The sequence below is a fragment of the Punica granatum genome, chromosome 7, assembly GCF_007655135.1.
Source record: "Punica granatum isolate Tunisia-2019 chromosome 7, ASM765513v2, whole genome shotgun sequence".
NCBI lineage: Eukaryota > Viridiplantae > Streptophyta > Magnoliopsida > Myrtales > Lythraceae > Punica > Punica granatum.
This window is the reverse complement of record NC_045133.1, coordinates 17,373,489-17,392,774: the sequence shown is the minus strand read 5'-3', so window position 1 is coordinate 17,392,774 and position 19,286 is coordinate 17,373,489. Positions and strand designations below refer to the sequence as shown.

At 33.7% G+C, this 19,286-nt stretch overlaps 1 protein-coding gene across 1 annotated transcript; it reads left to right on the top strand.

Moving 5' to 3' along the window:
- Positions 1 to 12,621: 12,621 nt before the first annotated feature.
- On the top strand, positions 12,622 to 15,993 carry LOC116215128 (purine permease 3-like). The gene is made up of 3 exons (XM_031550719.1): positions 12,622 to 13,336; positions 13,435 to 13,732; positions 15,250 to 15,993. The coding sequence occupies exons 1-3, from the start codon at positions 12,894 to 12,896 to the stop codon at positions 15,586 to 15,588; spliced, it is 1,080 nt and encodes a 359-aa protein (XP_031406579.1). The 5' UTR covers positions 12,622 to 12,893; the 3' UTR covers positions 15,589 to 15,993.
- Positions 15,994 to 19,286: the final 3,293 nt, after the last annotated feature.

Here is a 19,286-nt window from a genome sequence, read left to right as displayed (position 1 = left end):
TATTTCTTTTTTATTTCTGTATATTTTCTTAATTTTAATTTGTTTTTCATTTGCAAAACGTTTGCATGCCAAAAGATTTGATGGTGATTTAGACAGCGAAATCTATGTGGACTAATTGTGGTACCTTAAGAACCATAGCCGACGAAAAGATGAATCAGGATGAAAATGAAAAATAAACTAATGATTAAGGATCAAAAGAAAATTTCTCTATTACGTCAACATTGTCAATGGAGTGGGATATCAATTCTTTTATCAAAAGTAGAGTGGAGTGTATTTTTGTGAAGACTGGGGTATAATATAATTGCACAACTTTAAGGAATGAGAGTGTACTTTATTCAATAATTATTTATGGGCATATTTTTCATTTTCCTTTAATATTTTAATTTCAAACCTTGGTATGCCCCGAACAGTTAATTGGGATCTCAAATATTCTTGGCATTTCAGATCTCATTCGATCCTACCCCAATCCCTATCCCTAATCTGACGACCAAACATAGCTTTAGAATAATATTGTTACAAGATGCATGAAGTTCCTTCAGTATGTAAGGTTTGATTTGTCAAATGCATTTCAATTTGGCCTATTGGATTGGTCCTCGGGTGAAAATGCAATAATGGGTAAAACGGGTCCATTGGGACCAGGCGGCCAGCAAGGGGTGGGCAAAACAGGTCCATTAGGACCAGACAGCGAGCGAGTAGGGTGGGTTTTTCCACTCTTTGGGACAGTCTTTGCTTCTTCTTTTCTTCTTTTATTTTATATTTAATTTAAATATATGAATTCTTTCTTCTTTTTTTTTCGATGTGCACCACCTAATATGTGAAAGTCCCAATGGACTCGGCTAATTTAAGTTCGAGTGAGGTCGGCTCACTAAGGGATACAACTCTCTCGATTGCGAACCTTTTCCATTCACAAGTGTTGAAACTCCTAAACCAACGCACATTGGTAACAAAACTTATTTCTATTTACCATAGATTTAATTAAGTTTTTTTTCATGAAGATAGATTGTGCCAACTTGTTGACTGTGACTAAATTTCAGTTTGTTATTGATTTGATTGCGTCGATGAGAATCGAAATAGTTTTAACGGATATCGAACCCTTATTGCAAGTAAAGTTTGTCCGCTTAAAATTAGTGGGTCACTTCATGCATATTATATTGCGATCATGACTTTCAAATTAGAATAATTGATAATCAAATTAAAATTAGAGGGGGAATGATAGCATTTATATCGTATGACATATTTATTAGCATAAGTTTTTGAAAAATCTAAATCACTTGCAATCAATCCAAAGTTCATAATTTTTGCATATAACTACTTCTATCATTACTTCCAGTTATGCTTTATATTGGTGATTATACAAACTAATATGATAAGCCGAAAAATTGACGAAAGATTTTCCTGACCCGTGGCACTGGCGGGTGTTGCACCTAGTAAAAATTAAACCCTTTCAACTGCCAATAACGTGTCATCATCAGTCACCTGTCATCAACGGAGTCGGTACATAGCATATAAGATAATATTTATACCCCAATTCTTCGGTAAGAATATTTATTATAACCCTCCATTTAGCCCCCACTATAATCTTTTTCTCTGTTTTTTTTTTGTTTTGGATATATCCTACTTACGTAGGTACGTGGAATTGTGGACCATATACTTTTTGTTCATGCAAATAAACCTCTAATCCTAAAATAGTTAGCAATTCATCTTGACATACATTAGTTAGAAACTTAGTGAGTGCTAATGAGTCGAAGGCCTTAAAGACAGAGGTTGGGGCGGTTGAGCCGAAGGCTTTAACTGGGCCAGCCCATCAAGCCCGCTTTGCTGCTTAAGCTATTTCAAGTCCAGTCCATATCAAGCATATTAATGTTACATCACTGATAAGATACATAGTATTATGCGTCGTACTTTACTTGCTAGCTTTTTCTCAGACGATCGTCAATTGGAATGATTCAGAACCATAATATCACTGACCGTCCGAGTTTTCAGACCAATGAGTCCACCGGCCGCTTTAGGCCCAACCCAATGGGTTCATGGCCCACACTAATTTAGTCCAGTGTTGAAGAACCATTGCTAATTATGATTCATATTCTTCTGTTTCCCTTTGTCCGAGCGGGGTCTATATCTATAAATCTTCTATCTTCTACAAACATAAGTTCTGTAATTATAATATTCACGTGTAAGTTTTGAAGATATATTAATAATTTTAGATGAAATGATCGAATCACTTAGATGAAAGATTTACTTAATTAATATTTAATAAGTTTAGCTATGTAATACTTTTAAATTTTTTTAATATTATGCAGTCAATATAAATAAATTAAGAATAATATACGTTCAGTAATATTAATCTATATATAAACTTGGTTTATATATATACTTCATAAGAATAATTTGTATTATGTTTATTTCTCATATTGAAAATTATCAATGTAAAATAATTTTTATATTAATTAATTGAGTTCCAATTCCGAATTTTCCTTGGGAGGTATCTTTATAATATTCATTTATTGTGTAGAATGAACATATTTATCATTAATTGTGTACTTATTGAAAATGATGTAATTATGTTTATATGAATCAATTATACAAATAATTGTGTTAAATTAATTTCAAACATCTCATAATTTGATTATAACATATTACGTATTTTACAGTTCTACCCCCTATTTATTAGCTTGTAGTCAAATATATATATATAGATTATCGCAGATTTTTTGGCTAAACTAAAGGGGGCATGGAAGTTTTATTGCCGAGAACTGAGCAAGGGATATCTTGGCTCTATGTCGAAGTCCAATGTCACTGCACTGTGATCCCGATTGGTTGCCCTTGTTTACTGGATTATTGAAGCAAAATCTTCTGCAGAGTTCCATTTAGTAGTAAGAATAAGAATCAAACAATTTTATGAAAGAGCGGAAAAGGCAATATCACCCTTTTGCTATTCTATATGTTAGTATTAATAATTAGGATAAAGTTGAAAATATACTTAATTAGTGGGTTTGGTTTATTTCAAATATCTATTTAGAAATTCTGGTCATGTTTTATCTTGTTCATTTTGGACACAAGTTGCTTCCAACGAGGATCATGATGAATATAAGATGGGAAGATAAATCATGTTAGAACTATCATTTTGCTTTCTTTTTTTTTTTTTTCCTTTGGCAACGTTCTAAAATTTGCGACCCTCATCACCTCAAGAGACATATATCGTCCAAACATGGAATATTTTGATAAGGTCCAAACATGGAATATTAATCATTAGATTGTGCGCATGATACTTGATATTATTGATAATCTTTTTGAGTGGGTGCACATAAAAAGGTTTCATTTAATTTGCACTTAAAAAGAATAAGAAAATATAAATTAAAGTTGTTATGATTAATGGGAATTTACTTACTAAGAAATTTATATGTACATTACTTATTTTTTTTGGGGGCCACATGTACATTGCTTAATTGAACTGGTAATACTTCTCATTTTCTCAAAGATTCTGATATTTTGAGATTATTATTAATTCCTGAAAATAACTGAAACAAATGTTATTTGAAATAAGAGGAGTTTCAGGAACTACCGTCGTTCTCCATGCATTACTACATGCAGCACAACTTCACTTTACTACTAGGCTATTGAACCCGTGTTGCATAAATTTTGTAAAGAAAATATATTATGAAATGTAGATATGATAATTATTAATATTAATTTATAGTTTATATTAACATATAGAAAATAGAAAAATTGTTCTCATACTATATAAATTTCATACGCACGCTAGATAATATTAATTAAAGAGCTTATAGGAAATAATTAATGTAAAATAATTCATAGACATGATCTCAATTATCAATTTTATAATTGATGCCTTCTGCCGTGGGTGTCTTGTAAGACCTTGCATTATATGTTGTTTCTCTTTGGATGAGTTATTAATGAGAAGAGCCATGCTGATTGATTGGACAAAAAAAAATCCTGACTAGTTTATTATTAATGAAAGATTAATAATAATAGAAATTATAAAAATTTAATATTAAATATTTACAATGGTCTTTTTCACACTTATATTTCATATATTAAGTTTTGTAAATTTGAATAATTTTAGATAAAATGACTAATCACTTTGATAGGAGATTTACTTCATTTAACTTTTATAGGGCTAATAATAATTATTAAAATAAATTAAGTAAAGTTTAATAATTCTTAATGTCTTAAAATTATGTATATTTATTTACTAATAATATAGCAATTGCTAATAAAGTAACAATAAAATAGAATTTTTCTTTAGTGTTTCTTTTGGATATATTACCTTAATTACAATACTAATCAATATGATCAATTTTTATATAACATGCTAATTTATTAAACATTTACAATTATACCCTTATTTAATGGGGTGGGTGACAACTTTATATATATATAAATTGGGTTTTTCTATTTTACGCCCTAATGGCATAGGATAAGCAAACTCAAATTACCAATTTTAAACTCCAAATCATTAATGCCAATATTGACTCCTTTTTCAATTTTGATATGAATTTTATTTTTTGACAAAAAAACAAGAACTTTGATTTTCTTGTCAAGTTAGGCATCTATATCATTTTCCATCAGTTTCGTTGACATGGCGGAAAATGATGACTACGTGGCAAAATGTATTACGCTATGTTAGCAAAAATAATACAAAAAATTTAAAGAAATTTTTTCTTTTAAAAAAAGAGAAATGCTTTCATCGAAAAAAGGATGAGGGCCTTGGGTAGCCACCGTAACCCCGATTGGGATTGTCGGTAACCTTAGAGGGTGTCGATTACCCCAATCAGCGGGTGGTGACTGGGATCGAAGCCCTACTCGCCGAAATCAAGAGAATTCCCAAAGGTGGTGGCCAAGATCGAGCCCCCACCCGCTGAACTAGAGAAAACCCCCAATTTGAGGATTCTCCTTATTCCGCCCATCCACCACTCCCCTAATTAGGTTTTTCGGTGCCATCTAGGGTCACCAGCAACTTCAATCGGGGGCAGTGGCTCACCCTTTCAATGCCTTTCTCACTCTTTTCCTTTAATTTTTTAATTTTTTGCTGAAGTGGCGTGACACCATTTACCTCGTAGACACCGTTTTCCGCCAAGTTAGCAGAATGGATGGAAAATTGTACAAATGCCTAACGTAATGAGAAAATCAAAGTTCGTACATTTTTTTGTCATAATATAAAGTGCATGCTAATGGAGAAAGTTTTGGACAACTAGACTTCTGTAGATGTTAGCATACCTACGACATAGCCCATCAGTAGAATGTCATCGACGTATAACACAAGAAAGGTGACCATGCTCCCACTAACTTTCTTGTACACATGTGGTCCATCTTTATTCTTGATGAAACCAAAGGAATTTATGGTTTCACCAAAAACGACAATTTCAGCTCCTTGAAGGTTGCTTATGACCATAAAAGGGTTTCTTAAGCTTGAAAACCTTGAACATATCCTCAAATTCAAATTTCTTGGATCGGCCCTGAATATGTCGTCCTCAATGTATCCATTAAGGGATATGGTCTTGACATTCATGCTAAACCCCATAATCAAGTGCGTAATGATAGCTAGCAATATCTTGCTCATAGAGTCCTTTCAGACTTCATGGCTTCTAGCCATCTCGAAGAATCCATATCAAATATAGTTTCCTCGTAAGTGGTCAGATCTTCTCTATGATCACTATCTCCATAAATGAACAACCCTTGCACATTCTCATGGAGATTAAGGTCTCTCGCTGGAGGATGAATTACCTTACCTGACCTTCGCGATTGTATGACATTCTTACTCTGAGTGGGGTGCTCAATTGATTAATCAATGTCCAATCTCTCAAATGTTTGACCAATTTGTTGACTTGATAACTCCTCATCCAAGGTTATTTCTCATCCCATGCCACCTTCTTGCATGAACTCCTTCCCAATAAAGATAGCATCTCTACCGATAACAATTCCTTGCTCAATAGTGATGTATAAATAGTATCCAAAGCTATCACTTGGACATCCAACAAACTTGCCTTGCTGAGACCAAATTGCCAACTAATCAATACACCTCGATCTTAATTTACTTTAACACTAGGTGTCCTACCAGTCCACATCTCATCTGGAGTAGTAGAAAAATTGACTTCGAGGGAATCCCGCTGAGCAAGTAACATGCAGTAATAATTGCATGTCCCTATAAATGGATCATATATCACTATGTATGAGTTCTAAAACTTCCTCAATACTATCCACTTGTTTTACAAATGGAATCCTACTCATCTTACCTTGAAGGCATGATTCACGGGTTGTATTAGGTTTGGAACCTGACTTTGTTTATTTTTCAAGTAATACTTTTACTCAACTCCATTTTTCCCAAAATTCAACCATGTAAGAATTACCGTTTTGTCTTTTTCTGTTATTTAATAATAATTTCTCACTCATAATTTTCCTCACCATTTTTTAATAATAAATTTCACATATTCTTTTTATAATTAAATTTTAATAATAAATTCTCCATATACTTTCACACACACATATATATATATACATATATATATATATTCTCACTCATTAATGTATTTGTCAATATTTGCATTCATTACACAAAATCAAGTTAAGTTGGATCACTTATCTTACTCGAAAACCAAATGCAAGGTAATAGAGCTAATAGCCCCATCTCATCCAACATATGCAAAATCAATCATTCTCTCTCTATTTTATCGAATTCACGAATTACTAACATATGGTTCTATTATCTTTCTACCCCTCTTTCGAGCGCTGCAAAAACGTGTTCCCTGTATCGAGTTAATTACTCGATTCCTAGGAAATTAATAAGTAGAAACCCATTAATCATCATCCTAATTAGCTACCTAAGACTTTCGGAAATATTCCTATCCCTCGCACGAATTGGTCAGTTTTCCAACTCAAACTAATCTTAGGCTATCCTATCCACAGCTTAAACTAGAATCATCTCCTGAGCTCATCTAGATTTTCTAATCAAATTAATTGGTGATTAGGCAATTAATCCCATTAAGAACAAGATAGAATAAGCAATTCAATAGATATAGAGAAAATAATTCACAATTCTATATAAAATTATTAGGTTCTATTGAAGTCCTAAATAAGAGAGTTTAACTCATGATCGTAAAGATAAAGATCGAATCCCTAGAAGCAAACATAAACATGATAACAAGGATTGGAAGAGAAACGAGAAAGAATGAGGCAGCCGATTCTTTAACTCGAGCCACGGTCGTCACGATCTCAATCTTCACAACTTCTTGCTTCCAACAGTCATGTTCTCTTCCTTTCAACCCTAATCTCCTCGATTTTAAACGTCCAAAAAGTCCTCTCCGAGCAAAATCTCCAAAGATTTCCCTACATAAAAGATATAGTTTTAGAGTTGAGTTTCAATTTTAATTGATTTGTAATGATTGTGTAATTAAATTATGAGAAAAAATATGAAAAAGTAATAAATAGTTGAGAAAAAGTAATCATTGTGTCGTTGAATTGTGGAAAAAGTAATGAATAGTTCAGAGAATTTAGTATTAAAAATTAAATTGAATTGTTAAAAATTTGAAGAAAATTGAAAAAGTAATAATTGTGTTATTGATTTTTGTTATGTTGTGAGTAGAGTTAAAGTTAGAGTTAAAATTTTAAAAACATAACTCACAAACCAAACAGAGCTCGCATCATCGAATTTCAATCCTTTTTTTTTGTTGAGGATCAGATTATCGGGTCTAAGCCCATAAGGCCCATTTGCTCTTGATCGAGGTGTGGCCCATAAAGCCCAACGAAGTAGGCTAGGCCCAGTCCAAAAAGGCCTCGCGAAGTCTGGGTGTAGGGGTGAAGAGGCCCACAATGCTAAGTTGCATGATGCGACCACGTCCGTGACATGTGAGGTCGGTTGTGAAGGGCAGCAAGATATCAGGTGATACACCTCGATATTGTTTCTTATTTACTAATATCCAATACATCGGGAATCTGTCTTTTAAGGTAACTTATATGGAGGTGTGTCGTCAATTGTTCTAAGTTTATGCACTCATACATTTATCCATCACAAAAGTTTATGCACTCATACTCTCTCACATTAGACTAATTCTGACTTGAGAATCGAAGAAGAAAATCAAGTCACGGCCTCATTCTCTCTTTTTGCATGTCGAATAGTTAAATATTTTAAAAGGAAATTACCAAAAATAAAAAGAAAAATGTACAAAAACCTCCTTTGTGGTTTGAGCCTGAGATAAATTAGACCATGTGATTTTTCGAAAGACAAATAACACCATATGATTCACTTCGTGAGACATAATGGACCTCACCGTTAATTTTTTTATCACTTTTGATCCTCAAAATTTTTATTTTGCCATTATTACTCTCAAACTTTCAACTTTTTTCAATTGGGTCCTAAAATTAGAGGGAAAAAAAGAGGAATGGGTCGGGGCCGTCAATCTGCGACCCCGACCCTACTATTGAGATTGCATGCACCCATGCACTCACAGAGGATGCCGATGACCACGGAGGTGGAGTCGAGACCGCAGATTGACTGTCCCGCCCCCAAATCGACTGGGATCTCGAATCGAGATCCTGGTCTAATCGGGGATTAGGGCCGCCAATCGGAGACCTCGACCTCACTTCCATGGTCACCAGCATCTTCTGTGGGTGTCGGTAACCTTGGTGGTGGGGTCAGGGTCGCTGACCAGCGACCCAAGCCCCTTCCCCATTTTTTTTTGAATTTTAGGATCAAATTACAAAAAAGTTAAAAGTTTGAAGGTAATAATGATAAGAAGAAAAGTTTGAGGATCAAAAGTCATGAAAAAATTAATGGTAAAGCCCATTACGTTTCACGAAGTGAACCACATGGCGTTTTTTGTCCCTTAAAAAATCCATAGAGTCTAATTTGTCTTACGTTCAAACCACAACAAGGATTTTTGTACTTTCCTAAAAAAAAAAGAAAAACACATTATTGGAGTTTGTGTAGTGGCAAAGCAGCATCTCATATCGGCAGGTCTTGGGGTCAAAACTACTGGACTCGTTTTTTTAGATCTTTTTATACCCCTAATTTTATGCCTGACGTTGTTCATCCTTTCCTCAGCTTGGTGACCATTGCTTAATATTTTCTTTTCTTTTTTTTTTCTATGAAAAATAATTTGATCACCTCATTTTTCCTTTTCTTGATACACGACATTTTACAAAATGGATTAAACTTGGTAAGTACAACCATAAGTGAAACGATGTATTATCTTTATTTAATGACTAAACAAAATTGCTTCCAGGATAATGACAAATGAGAATCTTGATACATGACATTTTACATATTTATATCAAATTAACATATATTAAATTTTGGGTAAATACAACCATAAATCAAGTTTTATGTACCAAATATAAATGATGATATAACACATAATGCAATAGATTTATTAGCTTTGCTTAATCACTAAATAGAATTACTCCCGTAATATTGACATGCAAAAATTATGAACCATCCATATATCACTATTATTTTTATAGTATAAATGATATGTTTATCATTAATACTTATCTAAGTTAACTCTTCGAGTTTTAATTTCTTTTGACATTCTAAAAAGGAAAACCATATTATTATGAATGGTCATAAGTCTAAAAGTAATTTTAATACCATAGTTTGTGTTTCACATAAATCAATTTTATGACCTTAATTTACGCATTGTTATTTTTTATTAAAATTGTTGGAATACAAATTTATTAAAAAGAAAATGTTTCAACTATAATAAGCGCCTTTTAACAATATTCAAAAATTTGAATATAATCAATGTATGAAAATCCTGTGCGATGGCTAGTATAAATTATGACATATGACAAATAAAATAAAATAAAATAAAAATAGGTTGCGTAAATATAAAGATGGTAAAAAAATTATGATATATAGAAACCGGTTATAACATTTTCAAATATAATCATCCTCAATTTTTCAAATACAGAAAGATATGTAAAATTCTTAAAGCAGCGATGATATCGGTTAACTTAAAATCTAAATCGATTTAATAAAATGATACTTTCTTCGCTTACGTGTGTATTTTTTTTTATACAACTTGAGTGCTCATGTTTCAATAGACCAAAATTTTTATTATAAAGTATTTATATCCATGTTGGACACAGCCGGCATGAATGGGATGCCAACTGGGGCTGGGAGAAGATACATGAAGACAAGAGAAGATCCTCAGATCTGTGAATTCAAGTCAATGACAGTAATTAGACCTACAAATTATTTATGGATTTCCTGTTTTCAATCGCGACGATGCATTCATTTAATAGTTCTTGATACGTAACAGTTTGATTGATGACAATGGGAAGGAATGGCGTCCTGTCATCTTTCTTTTTGAAAATTTCTACCATGACCAGAGATGAGGTTGACATCGCGTCCCCTGACCGATGGATGACTCAGATGCTACAGTGCCGGCAGGCCTCGCCCTCCATGTTTGATCTTTATTCTATTATTGTCCTTCTATAACTTTTTTTTTAGGAAAAGCTGATTGAGAAAAAATATGTGGGCTCCATAATGTACCAAATTGCCAGATAAGATTATTGTTGTTTGGAGTTTTGAACCAACCGAACTATAATGGACTCCGGCTCATAGCAAACCATGCCTTAGCAGCTATTTTTTTAGTGATTTCGAAGTTGCCCCAAATTCGTCTTATACTATTAAAACACAAATCAAGAGAAACTAAGCAGAATTGAAGAGATGCAGAGCGATAACATAAAATGATTATTTAACTACGCAATACGCGTAGGCATGTGAGAAAGAGCACACGTTTTAAACATAAAATGAGGCTCATAACTGCAATAACTCGGTGGGACACCGAATCCTGTACAAGTGAATACATCCCAACTAAGATGCTTACCAATGATATTTATTACTATTAATATTGAAGATTTTTTTTTATTACATAAGAAGGTCCAAGAGCCTAATACATTAAAATAAAAATTCTAATAACCAATAAAGAAGCACGATAGTTCCCAACGAGTATCGAACCTAGAGCCTTTTGATTACCAGGTGAAAGTATGTGTTATGAGAAAATTTTAGATGATCCTATCTCAAATGACATAGTGAGAAAAAATCAATAATAATTATTTAATGAAAAATAATTATGGCAATTATCTGAATGATTAGCACCAAGTCCTTAATTTCATACATCTTGATTGGTGCTTTCTCACGCCACGTGGCGATATATGATCACCCAATAACTTCTCATGTGGTATTGTACTATACACTCTTTGATTATTATGGAAGATTTTACTATAATACTTTTGATCGAAAAATTAATCTAATTTAAAAAAGAGTGTAATTTAATAGTGCACGCCCTCACCTGTTAACCAAAAGATTGTAAGTTCAATTCTCGTGATAAAATTACTCTTGCCCCTTTATTAGTTATTTAGGAATATTATTTCATTGTATTAGGTTTATTGAACTTCATTATAACATAACAAATTTACTCTAATTTATTTTGTACCCTTCATTCAATGAGAAAATGGCTTTGGATCGCAAATCCCAATTCTGCTTATGAAGGGAAGATCTAATATTAGTGCTTAGAATTGATTTCTTCTATATGTACTAATCGATAGGGTCTCATTGGTAACTCGTATATTGGAACTCATGGTTTCTCTCTCTTATTTACTATGGCAACGAAAAAATAAATTATTGTTATATTTATTCCTTATTACTACTACTACTACTATTACTGTTATTATTATTATTAGTAGTAGTAGATTTAATATCCTATGGTTGCGCGGCTTTGTCACAAATATTACCTAGTAGCTTATTGCTTATTATAAGTTGAAATCTTTCACTAGTTCATTCCATTTAAATAGCTCAATAAATATCACCAAGTGAAAGAGTAATCATCTAAAATTTATATTTCCATGCATCATTATGATCAACAATATCTTCAAAGAAATTAAAAACACATATAGCATTAAGAGTTAAAAAAAGAATCATGAATTTTGAGTCTTTTAAAGTCCTCTATTTCGTATTGAGGTTGGTTTCTACTTTCAATTTTTATATTTCATTATAACTTATTATCATTTCATAGCATTTTCAATACAGATGCAACTAATTCTATGCCCCTGATTTTTATTTTAACTTTTTACATATATCTTACCATCATTCTTTGTGGTGAAAATTTTCTTTTAAATTTTTTCCAATCGTAATTTTAAATGTTCACTTGTTAAAAAAAATTATAGCCGTCATAAATTTTGTGAACCAGTTCTCATTTATTTTATCTTGTTAAAAATATCTTAATTTGTCCCTTTTGGTTTTAATTTTCTTTCAAAATTAAAATTATTAATATGAATTTAGCTTTATTTAGTTACATTTATTAAACTTAAGTTGATTTTACTATATATATAAATTCTTTCTTTATTTTATTTAAATTTCTTTTAATTATTTTTTTTCGGTAAGTAAATTCTTCTTTTAATTATTTTAAGAAATTTAGCTACATTTATTGCATTCAAGTTTATTTTACTATATACACATATAGATTATTATTATTATAACAAAATGTGAAAATGAGATATATCAAAGATGGTTTTAGTGCATGAGCTAGTATTTGGCCAGTAATAAAGAGATTTTAGCAGTGATACTTATTAGGGACTATTCATATTACTTTATTAATTATTAGAACTTTTATTATTTTCGGTAGTAAAATTTTTTTTATTTTTTTTCAGTAGATTAACAGGACAATAATCAGTATAAAATTTTTATTTCATTATACCAAATTAATGCACTTATCATTTGTAAACGAAAAGGAGGAAATGGATACCACCGGGACATGTATAAACAACATGAACGTTAATAGACACCCACCATACAGGAACAGCTGAAGGCAGAGACAAAGAAAGACATCATCAGAGTACTCAGTGAAGACATCTTCTTTCTACACCGCTACACCATGGCAGCTGACGGAGCAAACTCCAAAACCACTGTCAGCCTCAAGAGGATCCTCCTAGTGCTTAACTGCCTCATGCTCTCCATTGGGACAACCGGCGGGCCCCTCGTCATGCGTCTCTACTACATCCATGGCGGCAAGAGGGTGTGGCTCGCGAGCTGGCTCCAGACGGCCGCCAGTCCTTTCGTCATCATACCCCTCGCCATCTCCTACTTCCGCCGCTGCACCATGTCTGCTGCGAGCAGCAGCGGCAGCCCCAACCCAAGTCCCATCCTTATCAAGCCAATCCTCTTCGTCGCTGCACTGTTGGTCGGGATTCTCAGCGGGGTCGACAACTACTTCTATGCCTACGGAGGAGCACGTCTCCCTGTCTCCACGTCGTGCCTCATCATTGCATCGCAGCTCGGGTTCACTGCATTCTTCGCTTTCCTCCTCGTGAAGCAGAGGTCCACTCCTGATGCTAAATTTCTTCATCTACACAAAGTTCTGATATATATTAGATATATATGTGTGTTCATGGATATTATTATATGACTATGTGCAGGTTAACGCCATACTCGATAAACTCGGTGGTCCTGCTGACATTAGGAGCGGTGGTCCTGGCACTGCATGCTGGGAGTGACAGGCCGGAAGGAGAGTCGAACGGGCAGTACGTACTGGGGTTCGTGATGACTGTACTAGCAGCGGCCCTCTACGGGCTGATGCTGCCGCTGGTGGAGTTGAGCTACCATAAGGCCAAGCAGGTCATGACCTATTCGCTGGTCATGGAGTATCAGCTCGTCATGAGCATATCTGCCACCATTTTCTGCACAGTGGGCATGCTCGTCAACAAAGACTTTCAGGTACTATACTTACTAATTAATAGCCATTAATAGTTAAAACCCTAGTTGCCATACGTACCCTGATCCTGCAGGTTCTATGCGTATCTCAGTGCAGTAGTAAATAAGGGGTAGGGTAGGATAATAGTACGGTAGGCGAATTTATATTACATACTTCTAAATGACCTAAGCTTTTCTAAAGTTTGGTGATTTTGTTAATTAGAAAGGCGAGGAAAACGTGAATAAAAATATCTTGTGGCTGCTTACATCTGTATCAGTCTCAAATGAGAATATGATCGATCTATTCCGATCAAGAAATTAGAAAATTAATCAGCTAGCCTAAATATCATCTTTACTTTTACACTATTATATAAAGCAAGAGATTCTTTTGTTATTTCTAGACTCTCTTTTTTATAATCTTTTGTGATCTTCACCTTGAAAGATCACTTCCATTAATGAAATGCGAATAATTTATCAAAAAAATAATAATGAAGGAAGAGATTCTTCTACCCCTCGTACTTTCACTTTTTTCTATTTGCCCACATTAGTTATACGTTCAATATTAAGGGTCCCAAATTTAAGGCTAAAATAGTAAAATGGGAAAAAAAATATTTTTGATACTATAAGTTTGGTATTCAGTCAATTTTGGTCATATAAGATTTAAAATTACCGAATTAGTCATATACATTTGCTCCGTAAGACAATTTCGGTCCCATAAGTTTTAAAAAAGACATTTTTTGTTCTATAAGTTGGTTTTCAACTAAAATATAGTCATATAATTTTTGAAAAAGAAAGATATTTTTTGTCCTATAAGTCACGAAATGTATCCAAATTGCCTAATGAATCAAAAGTATAGGACTAATTCGGCACTTCTAAAATTTAGAGGATTAAAATTGATCGAAAGTTAAACTTTTATGATCAGAAATGCCTTTTTCGGATTGTAAAATTACTCATAATAATCACCTCACTGACCCCTTTCTTTCACTCACTCTCTCATTTTTTTCTATTTTTTTTCTCTCACCTCTCTTATCTCCTTATTGGATGTCTATTTCTTCATCAGGAGAAGTTGAGCAATATTTTTATTTTTTTAATAATAATTAAATTATTGTGATTCAATTTTTATCAAAATTATTGAATATATAGGGATAGTGAAAACATTTATTATGCTCCAATAGGTAGTATTTTTTAAGCCAAATAGGTTGTTAAATATTATTATTTTATATATGTCATTTCGCAAACAGAGTATATCTCTAAATATTAACTGCAATCCGAGAACTTCATTGAAAAATGGTGGGCATTCCTGAGCAGTGAAATTCATCGGAGTTCATGAGTGGTGGTTTCTCTTTATAAATATATATATATATATATATATATATATATATTCCGCAGTTGTGAGGGACATTTGAATGCATCATTGATCAGCTGTGGGAATAGTTCTGGTCAGAGCCATTTCATTTATCAAATTTGCACAAATGACCTATAATTTAGGGTTGATTCGATGGAGGTGGCTCATATATCTTTCCATGGAATAACTTTTGCAGGCAATTCGAAGGGAAGCAAAGGAATTTGACCTTGGAGAATTCAAGTACTACCTGGTCCTAGTGTCCAGTGGCATCCTATGGCAGTGCTTCTTCCTAGGAGCTATTGGAGTCATCTTCTGTGCATCCGCCCTAACCTCTGGGATCATCGTCTCGGTTATGCTCCCCGTGACCGAAGTTCTCGCTGCCATCTTCTTCAAGGAGAAGTTCAGTGCTGAGAAAGGTGTCTCGCTCGTTCTGTCTCTCTGGGGATTTGCATCGTACTTTTACGGAGAGTTCAAGCAAAACAAGAAGAGGAATCAAAACCAGAATCACGAAATGAACAGCCACATTATCCCTTAGGCCATGTTTGGTGGTCAAGATGAAAAGGATCATAGGTACTGTTGGGATACACCAGACTTGCGATTGGGTTAGGTATAATGCAGGATAAAGTAATAAGAAAAATATCTCATTAAGGGTGTGGGGTAAAGGCAATTGAGATCTTGATTATACATTAAAAGACCAAAATTGCCTTGGCATATTCTTACTATGCCACTTTGAAGAGCTAAGGGGGCTGCCTAGGGAGGGAGGTGGTGGTCGCCCAAAGCCACCATCACCACCTGGGCAAGATCGCTGGTGGCCTTAGGGATCACTAGCGAACTCGCCTGGGCGGTGGCAGCGGCATTGGGTCATCATCTAGGGATGAGACTACATGTAATCTAGAAGAGATATTTGCGAATTTGTATGCTTCTTTAGGATTTTAGCCCAAAAAATATTAGTGTGTTTGGATTTAGAGTTGAGTTGAGTTGAATTTTAGTTTTAATTCATTTGTAATGATTGTATTGTTGAATTATGAGAAAAAGTGTGAAAAATTAATAAATAGTTGAAAAAAAATAATGATTAAGTAATGATTGTGTTGTTGAATTGTGAAAAAATAATGAATGGTTGAAAAAATTTAATATTAAAAATTAAATTGAATGATTAAAAAGATTTAAAAATAAAAATAAGTAATGATTGTATTGTTGAATTGAAAATAAGTGGAGTTGAGTTAAGTTGAGTTGAAATTTTTTTAAAAAACAAACGCACTATATATTTTTAAAGATTTTATTCTATTATAAGATGTTAAATTACTATTTTGTCCTTGTTCAAACACATATCCATGCGATATATATAATAAGTGATTAGTTTACATAACAGAAAGAGAGAGGGCTGTGGTGGCTCAATGTCAGCCATCGCTGTCCTAATCGAGATTTTTGGGTGGTCTCTATGTTCACTAGCGACCTTGATTAGGGTGGTAGTGGGCACCACAACTCAATCTCTTCTCGCTCTATTTTCTGCACTCATTTATCTTTTTTTTTTTAAAAAAAATTTGGTGACCTGTAAGGGTGTCGGAGACCTCGCTTGGGCGGTGATAGCCAGTATTGGGTTACCACCATCCCATCAGTTTTGTTCGACTCTTTTTCTCCTTTTTTATAATTTTTTTATAAATATAGCTAATTATGTTTATTTTATTTCATAAAAGTATATATAAGAAATTTTAAAAATAATTTTGGGTAAATACACTCTTTTCCTTTTGGATTTTGTTTAATGACATTTCATCCCATTTTTAAGCAAAATAGGCAATCCACCATTACTCTTGTTGACTTGATAAGATAAATTTCGTTTAGTCCTCAATCTTTATATGCTTTTCACTTTCATACTAATTCTTTTTTCTTTCGAAATATTTTCATCTTAAACATTATATGGTTTATCCATTTTGGTCTTACTGTTCATATTTTTGATAAGCCTATAAATATGTACTATTTTTAAGAATAAATGATATTTGGAAATAAGAAAGAAAAGAAAGCAACTCATCTACAATTATTGAGGCTTTCAACAAGCTGGAAAGAGCGATATCCACTCCTCAAGATTGATAGCAAAAGCTATTACATTTAACACTGAAAGATTATGCCTACTACCAAACAATATTTTCCTGAAAAAGAAATTTATTAGGACAACAGCATATGGAGCTTGCCTATAATTGACGACATCACTGTCCTTTGAAGTCCTTAGTGATCTAGAATGGGTGCAGTTACGCCTTTACCCTATTCTAACTCGCATTCGTCTACACTTGCACCTCCTATAGATACCAAAGTGCCAGTGATACCATCCCTCTCATACTCCTTGTGTTGACGTTCCCTTTATTTATTTATTAATTTTCAAAAATTGTTTTTTATTCATGAAAATTGCATGGTAGCTCGTGTTCTGCGGTAGAGGCCATCAAAGACTCCATCAAAGTTATGGACGATCATTTTTATGGTTTATAACCTCGGGTAGTGGGGTGATTGCCAACAAAACCTTCATCCACAATATTGAGATTTTATAGGTCCTAGTTAAGATATCGATATTATGTGTAGGGCCGATTGCAAAAACCCATACTATAGATAACTAAAAACTTTAATGATTATCGACGATATCGATCAGAGTAGGTATAAGCACTCTTTTTATTTCTATTTTTTGTATATTTTCTTAATTTTAATTTTTTTTTCATTTGCAAAACGTTTGCATGCCAAAAGATTTGATGGTGATTTAGACAGCAAAATCTATGTGGATTGTGGTACCTTAAGAACCATAGAGAACGAAAAGACGAATCAGGATGAAAATAAAAAATAAATTAAAGATTAAGGATCAAAAGCAAATTTCTCTATCAGGTTCAACATTGTCAATGGAGTGAGATATCAATTCTTTTATCAAAAGTAGAGTGGAAGTAGAGTGGAGTGTCTATTTTTGTGAAGAATGGGGTATATTATAATTGCACTACTTTAAGGAATGAAAGTGTACTTTACCCGATAATTATTTATAGGTGTATTTGTCATTTTCCTTTAATATTCTAACTCCAAACCTTGGTATGCCCCAAACAGTTAATTGGCATTTCAGATCTCATTCGATCCTACCCCAATCCCTATCCCTAACCTACCGAACAGACATAACCTTAGAATAATATTGTTACAAGATGCATGAAGTTCCTTCAGTATATGAGGTTTGATTTGTCAAATGCAATTCAATTTGGCCTATTGGATTGGTCCTCGGTTGAAAATGCAATAATGGGTAAAGTTTTGACCCATCTCAAGCGGAAAACTAAGTTTGTCTTAATATCTCAACCAAGCGACCCCCATAATTCATAATGTACACGAGCTTAATACCACTTTATTTGGATTCCCATGTGATTCGTGAATTTCTCTATCGCATATCATCTATCAGCAAGAAAGACACAGCATCCGGTGGAAACAAAATCGAGCCGAGACGATATATATCATTTCCATTAATAGCTTCTTGCTCATTGATGATAACACGACGTCATGGAAGCTCAAGTTACTCACTTAACCCCGCAGCAATTGAGGGGCTCGATGAGATCTGGCGGCATGCCCGCACCGCACAAGAACCTGGTAGGCAGTTGCGAGTGTTCAGGAAGCTAATTAATGTCTCCCACCCACCCGGGAACTGCTTCTGGGCCTCCAGTTGTATTTGGGACCAGAGTTGTATTTATAAAACAATTAAAACGGGTCCATTGGGACCAGGCGGCCAGCAAGGGGTGGGCAAAACAGGTCCATTAGCACCAGACAGCGAGCGAGTAGGGTGGGTTTTTCCACTCTTTGGGACAGTCTTTGCTTCTTCTTTTCTTATTTTATTTTATATTTAATTCAAATATATGAATTCTTTTTTTTTTTTCGATGTGCACCACCTAATATGCGAAAGTCCCAACGGACTCGACTAATTTAAGTTCAAGTGAGGTCGGCTCACTAAGGAATACAACTCTTTCGATCGTAGACTTTTTCCATTCACAAGCGTTGAAACTCCTAAGCCAACGCACATTGGTAACAAAAATTATTTCTATTTACCATAGATTTAATTAAGTAGCCTCTTTTTTTCATGAAGATAGATTGTGCCAACTTGTTGACTGTGACTAAATTTCGGTTTGTTATTGATTTGGTTGCGTCGACGAGAATCGAAATAGTTTTAACGGATATCGAACCCTTATTGTAGGTAAAGTTCGTCTGCTTAAAATTAGTGAGCCACTTCAT